Raw genomic sequence first — 14,687 nt, forward strand, 5'->3', positions numbered from 1 at the left:
AAATTTATAGCTAAAGAGACATTTGATCAAGAAACTGATTTTACTTTTGTGATTATGATAAACATACCGAGGGCCTCGAGTTGGAGACCACTGCTCTATAACCATCTATGCTGTATTCACACATTAGGCTTAGTAATGTGATGTCTGCCTAGGGAGCAAATGATGACCCACTCTTCAGCGATCCATGTTGCATTCATGATTTATGCGCATCTATGTGACGCCTGCACGGGGCTCTGATGACGCCTCACTCTTCAGCTGTCTGTACTGATGCCTACAGAGTCTATAATGATGATCTGCTTTTCAGCCATCTGTGCTGTGTTCATGCTTTGCCTTTGCCAATGGGTGGCAGTAGCTCGATGAGGTTCTGATGACAAGTCGTTTGTGCTGTGTTCGTGCTCTTCTCGGTAGGGAGGCTGCACGAAGCTCTGACGCGGATCTGCTTTTCAGTTTTCTGTATTGTATTCACACTTTAGCTTGCATTAGTGCAAAGATTGTACACTTCTCCCTCTGTATTCGCTGTAACAGGGGATTAACAGAATCGCAAATTCAGAAAAACCGCAAATAACTTTTTCACATGTTATTCACTGTTTTCTATTAAAAACCATCATGAATATAGTGAAACCACGAATAACATGGTGGGAGATCTGTTCTGTTCCTGAAGGAGAGGCAAAACACGGTGAAGAAAGTGCTGGGAATCAGCAATTTTCTCTGTAAACACTTGGAATCAGCGATTTCTCTATGCAAGCTGATGTAATTTGGGGGAGGAGCCAGCAAGCTAAAAACCGTAAATAATCGAAACCGCGAATACAGAGGGAGAAGTGTAAGGGCTTTAATTCACTTAGATCCATCACAGTGGGAGGGGCTTAGCAGGCTGCTCTGCCTAAAAGTTGATAAACGCCAAGCTTCTACATTTTGGCAATTTTGAAAAGGGGTGAAAACGGTGTTGTTTGAGCGCTTTTTTTGGTGTGAGTTCTGTGACAGTTTGAGCGAGGCTGGTTCTTTTTCTTTTTATGCTTTTTTGTTTTGCTGTACTGTAAATGTATGTATTATTTATTGTTGTTCCTCGCTTAGATTTGTGTGTTAGTTGGATTATAAATAAATTAATATTAGTAAGAAAAAAAAAAGAAAGGAGAGATTTTATTTCAACTGTTGACCAAAGCTGCTTCAAGTTTTGCAAAGGTGGTTGTTTTAATTGAGGACGGTGTTCTAGGATAGCCTTATTTGCTGGAGAAACCAGAAAAACTGGCTTTGGGAAAAGGGAGGGCCCTCATCAGAGGTGGATAGCTCAGGGCCTCACAGTTATGAAAGAAAGAACTTCTGATCCTGCCAAGAGTGATTCATCCTCAGGAAACCATCCTCAGACAGAAGATGGTGTTTGCTGCTGTAGCCATTGGAGAAGGGTGTTCTTCTCTTGAAAAGGAAGGAAACCATCTGCCCCCTGCTTGTTGCCAAACATTTTCATAAATGCAGGCAGATAACAGGATAGTTCTTTTTCATGCACCATTTTTCCACACTCGTACCAACAGGTGATATGTAGGAATTTTTTCACTCAGAGAATAGTTAAGCTCTGGAACGCATTGCCAGAAGATGTGGTAAGAGCAGTTAATGTAGCTGGTTTTAAAAAAAAAATTGTTTGGACAAGTTCCTGGAGGAAAAGTCCATAGTCTGCTGTTGAGAAAGACATGGGGGAAGCCACTGCTTACCCTGGATCGTTGGCATGGAATGCTGGGTTTTTGCCTGGTACTTGTGCTTCAGATTGGCCTCCGTGAAGACAGGATACTAAGCTAGATGGACCATTGATCTGACCCAGTAAGACTATTCTTATGACCCTGTTGTTTATCCAGGCCTCATGCAGATACTCTCAGGAAAGATAAAATGAAGAACCAGCGACAAAGTCAGTGAGGTTAGAGTCTGCACTATAAACCAAAAGAAAGGAGGATTAAAGGCCTTAAATACTTTGGAAGAAGGGGCAGGGAAAGAGATACATTTAAATATCTCAAGTGAATAACTAATGCCAGAAGAAACTAATACATTTCAGTGGTAAGAAAGTTCTAGAAAAACAGGTTAAGCTATGAAGCTTTAAAAACTCAGAGTACAGGAATACATTTTTTTCACAGAAAGGGAGCTAAAGGACAGCTAGACCTAGGACAGGAGGAAGGACTTTAGGCTTATTTAGTCCTGACTGAAGGGTGACATAATGGCAGCACCCAAATGCAGAAAGGAGGGGTCATGGAAGTGAGAGGATCAGTTTTCGGTCTTTGCTGTGGAAAGAATCAATGGGGTCAAATTCGCCCCAGTGGATGTACAGGCAGGACATTAAGAAGAAAAGTTTTGTACAAAGTGCTGGAATTTGCTGCCTTGTGAAGATCTCTGTAACTGGAGATTCTTAAAAGCAGATGTATGAAACCTTGGCTAGGATTACTTAGGGAAATCTAGGTAGTCTATAATATCTCTTGAAGACCTTCCAGGCTCTAGATTTCTAAGATTTCTACATGACTCCCTGAAGTCCTTCCCAGCCATATCCTAAGATTTCTACATGACCTCTTGAGGACTCTCCCAGTCCCGTTTTTTAAAAAGATTTCTAGATGATTTTCTGAGGTCCCACTCCCTCCCAGATCTGTCCTTAGATGACCTCCTAAGGTCTCTCCCAGCCCTGGGTTAAAAAAAAAAGATTTCTAGATGACCTCTTGAGGTCCCTCCCAGGTCTGTCCTTCCAGGATATCTAGATGACCTCCTAAGGTCTCTCCCAGCCCTGGGTTAAAAAAAAAAAAAAGATTTCTAGATGACCTCCTGAGGTCCCTCCCAGGTCTGTCCTTCCAGGATATCTAGATGACCTCCTGAGGTTTCTCCCAGCCCTGTTTTATTTTTAAAATTTCTACATGACTTTCTAAGGTCGCTCTTCCCTATTTTTCTATGACTCAAGATGACCTCCTGAAGTCTTTCTCTGCTCTTAAGATTTTTCAATGACGTCCTGAGGTCCCTCTCTGCACTATTTTCTATGGTTCTTTTGCCTCTGAGCCATCAAGAACAGGCCATTGAAAAAAGCCTTTCAAGCATAACTGATCTAGGAGAGAGGACTGACTGATAGTGAAAGAGTTCCCTGTTTTTGCTGGCTCTTGAACTCTAGCTGTGTTAAAACGTGAACAGGGCACAGTCCTTCAGGGAAGAGGAAAACACCGATGACACTAGAGTAGAGGGTGGAATTAGGTGGGTTGATGGCAGAGAGATTATCTGGAAAATTACAGAGTGGTATAGTCACCTGTCTATTGCTGGGCTCTGTGGCTTGCTCTCTTTAGAGTACCCATACTTTTTTTTTTGTCATTAAAAAAAATGTGCACCATTCTCTCAGTTCTGCTCTTCAGCTGTCTGTGCTGTTTTCACACGTTACCTCTATTAGTAGAAGACCGGATGAAGATCTGCTTTCAGTTGTTTGTGCTGTATTCCACCTCTGTGATATAGTTAAACCACAAGAATCTCTGCTTCTATGTGATTCTCTTCATATGTTGGGTTGTTATTTTTTTTTTGTCTCTCTCTGTCGCTCTCTTTTTCTTCAATGCGTGCTCCCTCTGTTTCTCACCCCTCCCGTCTGTCTCAGGGTGTGACTTTTCTCCTGGAAGAACTTGTACAGTTTTCATCTTCTCCGTATTTCCAGTGCTGTAGCCCTTGGTGACACTTCTGAAGGAACCCAGATGAATGTCTGTCTCCAGCGCCTTTCAGAATACCTCCACCCATGCGCCTGTCTTCAGAGACAGACTCACAGGAACCCAGGTGAGCGTCTATCCCCTGCACCTGTCCTCACTCATGCACCTGTTTCTCTCAGAGCCAGACTCACAGGAGCACAGGTGAATATTTATTCCCTGCACCTATGAGAATACCTCTAATCACGCACCTGTCTTCCTCAGAGACAGACTTAAGGGGAGACGAGTGAGCCTCTGTGACCTGTTCCTGTTAGAAAAACTCTGATGAGGCACCTGTCTTCCTCAGATAGACCCGGAGGAGCTTTAGTGAGCAGTTTTTGTTGAATCTGGCAGGTTACCTGTCTTATTAACAGACTCAGCTGGAAGAGAATTAGGCGAGTGTCGTGAATCTGCAGCTTTCAGAACGTAAGCCAGTTTCACTCAGAGACAGAATATGAAGGAGCAGAGGTCACCCTACGTCTCCATATCTGTCAGACTCCCTCCGAGCATGCACATGTCTCTCTCAGAGACAGCCGTGGAGAAGCATGGGTGTGTGTCCCTCCCTACTTGTCAGAATGCCTCCACCATGCACCCGTCTCCCTCAGAGACAGACCAAGAAAAACACAGGTGTGTGTCCCCCACACCTGTTAGACTGCCTCCAAGCATGCACTTGGCTCTCTCAGAGACAGCCCCGAAGAAGCATGGTGTATGCCCCTGTACCTGTCAGAATACCTCCATCGTGCACCTCTCTTCCTTAGAGACAGACTCAGAGAAGCACAGGTGTGTGTCTCTTTACTTATCAGACTGCCTCCAAGCATGCACCTGTCTCTCTCAGAGACAGAGACAGAGAAGCGCAGGTGTGTGGTTCTCCGGCACTGTGCCAGTTGCACATACAGGGACCAGAGACCAACAGGTTCTGTGTCTAAATACAAACAGATCAAGCCAGATTCACAGACCCCCACAGGTAGAGAGTAATGTTGCAAATAAAGCTAGTTTTACACAGCTCTTAGGTACATATAAAACATAAGAATTGCCATACTGGGATAGGCTGATCCCCACTGGGCCAACCTAGGTCCCTAGTACCAGGCAGAAACCCAAAGAGTAGCAACATTCCAGAGCTGAGATTGTGATGTCATAATGCCTCATTCCACCAATGCCTAAAAGCCATCCTCATCAGTGATGTCACAATGGCTTGATTGTCCTAGACTTGGCTCACATAAGAACATAAGAGCTGCCGTACTGGGACAGACCATGGGTCCAACACAGATCCCAAGTACCTAGCTAGATTCCAAGTCGTAAAACAGATTTTATCCTAGGAATAAGCAGTGGATTTCCCCAAGCATCTCAATAATAGCCTATGAACCTTTTTAAAACCCTGCTAAGCGAACTGATTTCACCACATTCTCTGGAAATGAATTCCAGAGTTTAATTACACATTGTGTGAAGAAATATTTTCTCCGGTTTGTTTTAAATCTACTACTTAGTAGCTTCATCGTATATCCCCTAGTCCTAGTATTTTTGGAAAGAGTGAACAAGCAATTCACATCTACTCTTTCCACTCCACTCAGTATTTTATAGAACTCTGTCATATCACCCCTGAGCCCTCACATGCACTTATACCAGCACCCTGTGTATTCCTGGGAGTGTATTTAATAAAATCAACTTGTTTCTGCATTCACTTATCAGTGCAGTTCCTTGTCTTGTGACCTGCGAACTGTTCCTAGATATGGACTTGGTTATTCCAACAAAGGTCTTTATCTTATCTTTATTGGCATTTGATATTCTGCCGCCTAAGCGGTTTCCATCAAAAATAACATATACAGAATAATCATGTTCAACTTTTTTGCCTCTATGTATGGAAGATTTTTATCTGAGCATTTTTTGTATGATTTGAAACTTTTATTGTTAATTCTTGTATGCTAATTTAGGGAGGGTCCTTTTACTTCCAGTTCAGGATCAAAGGAAAGTTCCAGAAATTTGGGTAGCCATACAGCGAGAACCTGATGTTACTTCTGTTGCTATTCGAAAGATCTTCCTGGTCCAGTTGCAATTTTTCAATTTCAGTTTCATTTTTCTTACAAAGCTGCATGTTGGATTCCAAGTTGGTACAGTAGTTCTCTGTTCCACATCTTCGACTTTGCACAGAGAAATATTTAGCTTTGTATTAAGGCTTTCCAGTTCTTTTTGCATGTCTCTGGTAAGCTCTAGCCTTGGTTTAAGCATATCCTTAAGTGTCCTTAATTTGTGATATGTTTTTTTTTTAATTATTGAATTTTTTATTTTTTTTTAAATTATTGACGTGTTGTAGACTCCTGATGAAGGCCACCTGACTGAAACACAAGCCCATATCGAGTTTCCTTGACTTCAGGGTGTTTCAGTAAAGCTCTTCTCGACTGAATTTGGTAGGTGTCTGCTTCCCTGTGCCCCTCTTATACTAAAGCTGGCAGCGTAGGCCAGCACAATAAATACTCCAATGCCCATTGGAATTGAATGGGCGTCGTAGCATTTGCCATGCTGCACTCGGCTGCGCAGCTCTATAACAGGGGACCTGCGTGTTTCCTCAGTGTTACCAGACATCCAGGAAAACCCAGACTTATTGTCTTTTTAGAGGACTGTCCGGATGCCTGGAGGGATTTCCAAAACTTGGCAGTTTGTCTGGGCTTTGGAAGTCCCCGAGATCGGGGCCGCGTCTGGAGGGCATCTGCGCATGCATGGATGCCAACACCACGTGCGCATGCGCCTGACATAATTGCGTCGATGCCCGCGCTTGTACGGACGCCATCTGGATTTGGCCCCGAGCCCAGGGAAGGAGACGTGAGGTTTGTTTGGGGGCGGGGCTGGAGGTGGAATGGGGTGGGATGGGGGGGCAGAACCAGGTGTTCTTTTTGTTGAAAGAGAAAATCTGGCAACCCCAGTTTGCTGCTCGTCACTTTACCCCCCTGTAGAGAGTACTTTTATAAAGCAGGTTCCAGGATTTAGATAACACCAATGCATATAAACGCTAAAATACCAGTGGGATGTAATTTGGACAGAACATGGACGGATGCATATTTACATGTGAGCATTATTGAATACGATAATCCATGCACGGTCTTTTACGATTGGTGTAAGTGATCAGGCCTAAATGCACACATATTTGTAAACAGTAGCGTTCTAGAATTGAAAGTAGGCCACACTAGCGTTCTAGAATTGAAAGTAAGTCACACTAGCGTTCTAGAATTGAAAGTAGGTCACACTAGCGTTCTAGAATTGAAAGTAAGTCACACTAGCGTTCTAGGATTGAAAGTAGGCCACATTAGCGTTCTAGAATTGAAAGTAGGTCACACTAGCGTTCTAGGATTGAAAGTAGGTCACACTAGCGTTCTAGAATTGAAAGTAGGTGTCTAATTTTGTTTGTGGAATAGGCCCCATTTCAAGCACCCATTTACAAAAATTGCTCTGTTAAGGGGTAATTCTCTACTGGTCACCTAAGTGGGATGGTGTTCACTAAGTCCCTGATTCTATATATGGCGCATAGCAGCTGTCAATCTTCAGTTAGGTACCGTTTATAGAATCGTGCCTAGCGGCGCCTAAATAGGAATTAGACACCAGTATTTATGCCAGGGGTTTCTTGGCCTGAATATCAGTGACTAAGTCCAATTTAAGTGCCTCCATGGAAAAACACCCAAGATCCGCCCCCTAACCATGCCTACTTTCCGTTAGGTGCCTGGTACTAGGCACCGTCCTAAAAGTTCTAGGGGCCTATTGAGTTAGGTTCCTACCAACCAATTAATTTTAATTTAAAAGCTAATTATTGAGCCAAGTAAGCTTGCTATCGCCACTGATTAAGCTTATTAAATAATTAAGTTAGACGAATTGCGTGGTGGATCTTTCCCCCCCCCAAACCTGTTTGTCTGTCTCTGTTTCTGTGATTACCTTTTTAATTTTATAATTAATTGAATTATGGACACTGCTTAGACAATTTATAAGTGGTATACCAAATTTTAATAAACTTGAAACTTGAATATGACAAAACAGACCATGAGCGAATCCCTGATGAGAGCCAGTTAAGAAGGTAAAGCCAGAAGTGCATAGAAATAGGGTTTACCGTTTGACTAATATATTTTTGTCCACTGATTCTTCTCAGGCTTTGGTTATGAGTAGGAAGAACCTCCACAGAGATTCAATGGGGAGTGACTCTAAGGGACAGATAAAGGCAGGCCTGCCCAAGGCCTCTCCTCCATCCAGTCCCCTAAAATCCCCCGTTGCCACTGCTCAGAGTTCTCTGGAATCCTCTCACCCACTCCGGGACCACCAGCGCTGCAGGGAGGAGCTGGCCGAAACCAAGCTGGTGGCCTCTAACCTGGAGAAGACTGTGCGCTGGTGGGCCGAATGCACCAGCAAGTGGAGGGAGCGCTGGAGCCGGGCCAGTGCTGAGAGGAACCGGGCCAAGAAAGAAGTCCGAGCTCTGCGGCAGCAGGTGGAGCAGCTGGGCAGAGAAATGCAAGAACTCAGGGAGCAACTGGAGGAGGCCCGAAAAAGACAGTCCAGGGGGACAGTAGATGGAGAAAGACTGAATGCTCCCAAGGCCTTGCCAGGAGGGGAGAGAGCTTCAGAGACTCAGGTGAGCAGCGGAAAGGCGGACAAAATCTGAACTGTCTTCTATCCTAGTTTGTGACCCCCATTCCCTGCACCTGTACACAGGCTAATTTGTTAAACATTCCTCCCTCTGACTAGGGTTGCCATATTTCCTCTTTAAAAAAGAGGGCACCTGGTCCCACCCCATTCTGCCCCCAGCCCTACCTCCACATGAACCTCCCCGAACTTGGGGCTATATCTGGAGGGCCTCTGCACATATGTGGACGTGGATGCAATGACATCACATGCATGCCCACATGTGTGTGTCATCATTGTGTCATTGTCCATGCATGCGAAGAGGCCCTCCAGATGCGGCCCCCAACTCGGGGACTTCTAAAATCCATACTAACTGCTGGGCATTGGAAATCCCAACGGGCACCTGAACAGTCCTCTAAACAGACAACATGTCTAGTAACCCTACCTCCGACACTGTTCCCTCTAAGCCATTGTTCTTCAATGCAAAGCCCAGGGACCAATGGCAGCCCCTAGCGACCTCTTTGACGGCCCTCATTGTCTTTGGGGGGTTTTCCCTGCCTCTCTACCCAGGCTCAGGACAGAAACAGAAAAGCAGATGGCGGAGGAGTGCATGCTTGAAGGGCAAGGCATTTCTCAATAGACAAAAAAGAATGCATTTGGAAATTCTTACAACTAGAGAATGACACGGGGACAGATTTTTGCCCGTCCCCACAGGAACTCAATTTCCCCATTCCGTCCCAGTGAGTTTTGTTGATGTCCCTGCCCCATTCCTGTAAGCTCTATCTTAACTGCACAGGCCTCAAACACGTATGATTTTAAAGTGTTTGAGGCTTATGCAGATGAGAACGGAGCTTTCAGGAATAGGGCAGGGTCAGGAAATGAACTCTCAGGGACGGGACGGGAAAATGAGTTTCCGCGGGGACGGGAAAAATTTGTCCCGGTGTCATTCTCTACTCACAACCATTGAAGGTACACCACAATGAAGTTTGAAGGTGGACTGTGGGAATGGATTTCATTGACACAAACTTGTCAGTAATGTTGTGGCTCTACATGGGAAGATATTTGGCGACTCTCCTTCAGCTCATCAGAAGTAGGTTTACCATATGGCTCCAAAGCAAGGAGGACGGATTGAGACATCCAGGTTTTACTTCCACTGAAAGCAATGGAAGTAAAACCCGAATGTCTCAATCTGTCCTCCTTTTTTCAGGAAGCAGAAAGATAATAGGGAGGTATGTTATCTCAAATTATTAAAGGCCTAAGAAGTCAAAAAAGTATAATAATACTAAAAAAAGGCTCCTTAATACAAGGACAATAATTTGAATTTGAAACTTGAAAAACAAGTGACTAGAATTTTCACATACACTCAGAATAGGGAAGCCCGACAAGGAGCCTTAGCCCCTATAGCCGAACCCACCGTCCCATCACTGTGTATGACTTAGGTGAAAAACTTAAATAACTGCTATTCAAACAATATATATATATATTTTCTTCGATGGCAAAGACAGGAGAAAAAGTTCTCATCTAAAAGTTAAGTGAGAACTTTTTCTCCTGTCTTTGCCATCGAAGAAAATATATATATTGTTTGAATAGCACGGTTAAGAACATAAGAACATAAGAAGTTGCCTCCGCTGAGGCAGACCAGAGGTCCATCTCGCCCAGCGGTCCGCTCCCGCGGCGGCCCATCAGGCCTATTGCCTGAGCAGTGGTCCCTGACTATTTCTATAACCTACCTCTACTCCTATCCCTATAACCCACCTCTACTCCTATCTGTACCCCTCAATCCCTTTGTCCTCTAGGAACCTATCCAAACCTTCTTTGAAGCCCTGTAACGTGCTCCTGCCTACCACAGCCTCCGGAAGCGCGTTCCATGTATCCACCACCCTCTGGGTGAAAAAGAACTTCCTAGCGTTTGTTCTAAACCTGTCCCCTTTCAATTTCTCCGAGTGCCCCCTTGTACTTGTGGTTCCCCATAATTTGAAAAATCTGTCCTTGTCTACTTTTTCTATGCCCTTCAAGATCTTAAGTTTTTCACCTAAGTCATACACAGTGATGGGATGGTGGGTTCGGCTATAGGGGCTAAGGGTCCTGGTCAGGCTACCGTATTCTGAGTGTATGTGAAAATTCTAGTCACTTGTTTTTCAAGTTTCAAATTCAAATTATTGTCCTTGTATTAAGGAGTCTTTTTTTAGTATTATTATACTCCTTTTTCTGGAGCCATATGGTAAACCCTGATTAGAAACCAAAGTGGCCCCAGCTTAAAAATTTAATGAAGACCACTGCTCTAAGCTGAGCAGAAGTCCTCCAACTTCATTGTTGCCAGTAGGGGGCAGTGTTTCAATAATGTGTTTTCAATCACTAGAGACAGGCAGATTCCCCGCAGAGTTTACCTGTTCTTTGCCAGCATTGGCTCTTTCTTTTCCTAGGCGCAGGTCCAGGAAGTGACGTCAGAGAAAGTTTTAAAATTAGGAAAGATAATGCATTGTGAACGGGGTTGTCAGAAAGGCCGGGATGGTCTACAATTTTCCTTTTGGAACTGGGACCCCATGCACTGACTCCTCCCCCCCCCCCCCCCCCCCCAGGAACAGGCAGGAGAAAAAAGCAGCAAAGAGGAACAGGTCGGAAAAACTCCACCAACTGTAAGAGGCGAAACAGACGTAGATGGAGAGAAGTGGAGCACCAAAGCACATGAGGAGCTCGCCAGGGAAAGATGGTGAGATTGGTGACCTTTGCACCTCCTGCCCTCAGAACCCGTTGCTTAACTAATGCACCTCATTCCTACCCTGTATACCCACTGCTCAATCTTTTCTCCTTTTATTGGTTTCTCCCTATCAGGAGTGCACAGAGAGATGTGATAGGATCGCCAAAGGCCTCGTGGACCTCCTCTGCACTAACCACATGACACAGAGGCAGAGCACTTCCCCAGAAGAGCCGTGTGACTCAAATCAAAGAGAAGTTTAAACTGAAGAAAAAGAGCTATCCCATAGAACTGTTCTCCCCTTGTCTGGATAGGTGTCCAGCTGTCTGTGAGGAGAGCAAATTTCAAGATGGATAAGAAGTCTAGACATATGAAGACAGGGGAAGGCTTTGTGATTATTTAGTCTGCAGAAGGGAAAGCTGAGTGGGTGACGTGATAGCAGATTTCAAATATGTTAAAAGGGGACTGTTACCACATAAGAATTGCCATACTGGGACAGACTGAAAGTCCATCATGCCCAATGTCCTGTTTCCAAGGACCTGGTAGAAACCCAAAGAGTATCAGCATTCCAGAGCGTAGATTGTGATGTCATAATGCCTCATACTACCAATGCCTAAGAGCCTACCTCATCAGTGATGTCACAATGGCTTGATTGTCCTAGACTTGTCTCACATAAGAACATAAGAATTGCTGTACTGGGATAGGCTGAAGGTCCATCAAGCCCAATATCTTGTTTCCAACAGTGGCCGACTCAGGTCACACAAGGACCTGGTAGAAACCCAAAGAGTAGCAACATTCCAGAGCAGAGATTGTGATGTCATAATGCCTCATTCCATCAGTGCCTAAGAGCCTACCTCATCAGTGATGTCACAATGTCCTATACTTGGCTCATGTAAGAACATAAGAATTGCTATACTGGGACAGACCAAAGGTCCATCTAGCCCAGTATCCTGTTTCCAACAGTGGCCCACCCAGATCCCAAGTAGTAAAACAGATTTTATGCTGCTTATATTACCAGAAGGGAGACTAGAAAGGAGATGTCTGTACTAAGTTCCAAATCCATAGACATCATTTACCTTGACTTCCAAAAAGCCTTCGACAAGGTACCACACGAACGGCTACTTAAAAAACTCTGGAACCACGGGGTGCAAGGGGATATCTACCGATGGATCAAACACTGGCTAGCGGGCAGGAAACAGAGGATTGGAGTCAAGGGCCAATATTCTGATTGGCAATGGGTCTCGAGCGGAGTTCCGCAGGGGTCGGTGCTGGGACCTCTACTATTCAATATATTTATTAACGATCTGGAAACGGGGACAAAATGTGAGGTTATCAAATTTGCTGATGACACCAAACTCTGCAGCAGGGTTAGAAACACGGAAGACTGTGAAGACCTACAAAGGGACCTAACGAGACTGGAAGACTGGGCAAAAAAGTGGCAAATGAGTTTTAACGTAGAGAAATGCAAGGTCATGCATGTAGGGAAAAAGAACCCGATGTTCAACTACAAAATGGGGGGAACACTGCTAAGGGTGAGTAACCTGGAAAGGGACTTGGGGGTGATGGTCGACTCATCACTGAAACCATCGGTGCAATGTGCGACAGCCTCAAAGAAAGCAAACAGAATGCTGGGCATCATCAAAAAGGGTATCACAACCCGGACAAAGGAAGTCATCATGCCGCTGTATCGCGCAATGGTGCGCCCGCACCTGGAGTACTGTGTTCAATACTGGTCGCCGTACCTCAAGAAGGACATGGCGGTACTCGAGGGAGTGCAGAGGAGGGTGACTAAGCTGATAAAAGGTATGGAAAATTTTCCATACGCTGACAGGTTAAAAATGCTGGGGCTGTTCTCCCTGGAGAAGAGGAGACTTAGAGGGGACATGATAGAAATCTTCAAAATCCTTAAGGGCATAGAGAGAGTAAATAAGGACAGATTCTTCAAACTGAGGGGAGCCACAAGCACTAGGGGTCACTTGGAGAAATTGAAAGGGGACAGGTTTAGAACAAATGCTAGAAAATTCTTTTTTACGCAGAGGGTGGTGGACACATGGAACGCGCTTCCGGAGGAAGTGATAGGCCAGAACTCTATACAGGGGTTCAAGAAGGGTTTGGATAGGTTCCTGGAGGATAAAGGGATAGAGGGGTACAGATAGAACTTGAGGTAGGTTATAAAAGTGGTCAGAAACCACTTCACAGGTGCAGACCTGATGGGCCGCCGCGGGAGCGGACCGCTGGGCGAGATGGACCTCGGTCTGACCCAGTGGAGGCAACTTCTTATGTTCTTATTAATTTTTGCAGATTTTTATTATTTTTTATTGTTCCATACCATATCTTATTTCAATTTGCTTATTTGTTTTAAAAAATGTATACAATGTTTATCTCCACTGCAGACAGATTTGCAGAAAGAGGGTAATGGGGTTTTTAAAAACATTTTTTGCAAGTGGTTTTACATGACCTTATTTTAATTTCATGGTTATGTGTAATAAAGTATTTACTGTTCATGCTTTTAAAATTCGGTTTTGTTTTCTTGTATATCCTGTTCCCTGAGTGTGTAGAATCGATAGACTTGTGTATACTTTCTCTTACAGCATCCCTAATTTTTTGTCTCTGTTTGTGACAAGCGTGGACATAAGCCTCAGCGGTTAGATACAGGTACGGTTACCAAATGTTGGGGAAAAAATGGACATGTCCTCTTTTTAGAGGACTGTCTGGGCTCCCGGACAGACTTTCCAAAACCCGGCGAGCTCCAGCCGCGTCTGAAGGGCCTCTGAGCAGCGGTAGCTCAATGTGCTTTTAACTTTGCCACATAGTTGCCAGATGCGGTTCCATCAGGTAACCTCGGGGCCTTTGCTATGCCTGCCCACTTCGATGATGCGATACGGGCCAGCCTAGCAAAGGCCCTGAGGCTGCCTGATGAAACCGTATCTAAACTAATGCTAGTGGAAGCTGCGTGGAAAAGTTAAAAGCACACAGTGATCTGGTGCTAGGCTAGAGAGAGGAGAGGTATTGCTGGATAGGGGAGGAGGGAAGGGAGAAGCGGTACTGATGGACAGGGGGGAGGGAAAAGGAAGAGAGAAGAGGTGCTGCTGGCCTGGCAAAAGGGGAAGGAAAGGAAAGGTGCTACACACTGGAGGGGAGGGTGAGATGATGCATGAGGAGGAAGCATGTTGGGTTGGGGGATAATGGGAAGGAGGGATGCCACTCAAGGGAAGAAGCAAGGACAGAGAGAGAAAGCTTGCAGAAGGTAGAAAGTGTTGGACTCATGAAGAGGGTGAGATGGATGGGGAGGACAAAAAGGAGGGAAGGAGAAATGTCACACTCGGAGGAAAGAGGAGAGGGCAGAGAGTGAAAAGTTGGACTCGTGGAGAGAGAGATAGATGGTTAGGGGAAGGAAGGAGGACCGGAGGAGAATCATGCAGGTGGAAGAGAGAAAGAAATGTTGGACTGTTGGAATGGAGGAAGAAATGGACTGGGAGGGGGCCAGAAAAGAGAAAGGGAAGGGAGATGGACTGCAGGGGACAGAAAGGAGGAAGGGAGAAAGAAATGTTACACTGGAGGGGGAGGGAGGGAGAGATACCAAACCAGGGAAAGGAAGGGAAGGAGGGGAGTTTGGTAGTACTATAGAAATAATAATATAAGTAGTAGTGGTAGTAGAGAGAGATGCCAGATTATGGAAAGGGGGGAAAGGAGAGAGATGTCAGACCAAAATATAAAAAGAT

General features: G+C 44.9%; 1 protein-coding gene across 1 annotated transcript; it reads left to right on the forward strand.

Moving 5' to 3' along the window:
* Positions 1-3,634: 3,634 nt before the first annotated feature.
* On the forward strand, positions 3,635-11,547 carry LOC117350829 (coiled-coil domain-containing protein 102A-like). The gene is made up of 5 exons (XM_033925473.1): positions 3,635-3,768; positions 5,986-6,079; positions 7,804-8,280; positions 10,850-10,980; positions 11,103-11,547. The coding sequence occupies exons 3-5, from the start codon at positions 7,813-7,815 to the stop codon at positions 11,167-11,169; spliced, it is 666 nt and encodes a 221-aa protein (XP_033781364.1). The 5' UTR covers positions 3,635-3,768; positions 5,986-6,079; positions 7,804-7,812; the 3' UTR covers positions 11,170-11,547.
* The last annotated feature ends 3,140 nt before the right edge of the window (positions 11,548-14,687 follow it).

This window comes from Geotrypetes seraphini, chromosome 16 (genome assembly GCF_902459505.1).
Source record: "Geotrypetes seraphini chromosome 16, aGeoSer1.1, whole genome shotgun sequence".
Classification (NCBI taxonomy): Eukaryota; Metazoa; Chordata; class Amphibia; order Gymnophiona; family Dermophiidae; genus Geotrypetes; species Geotrypetes seraphini.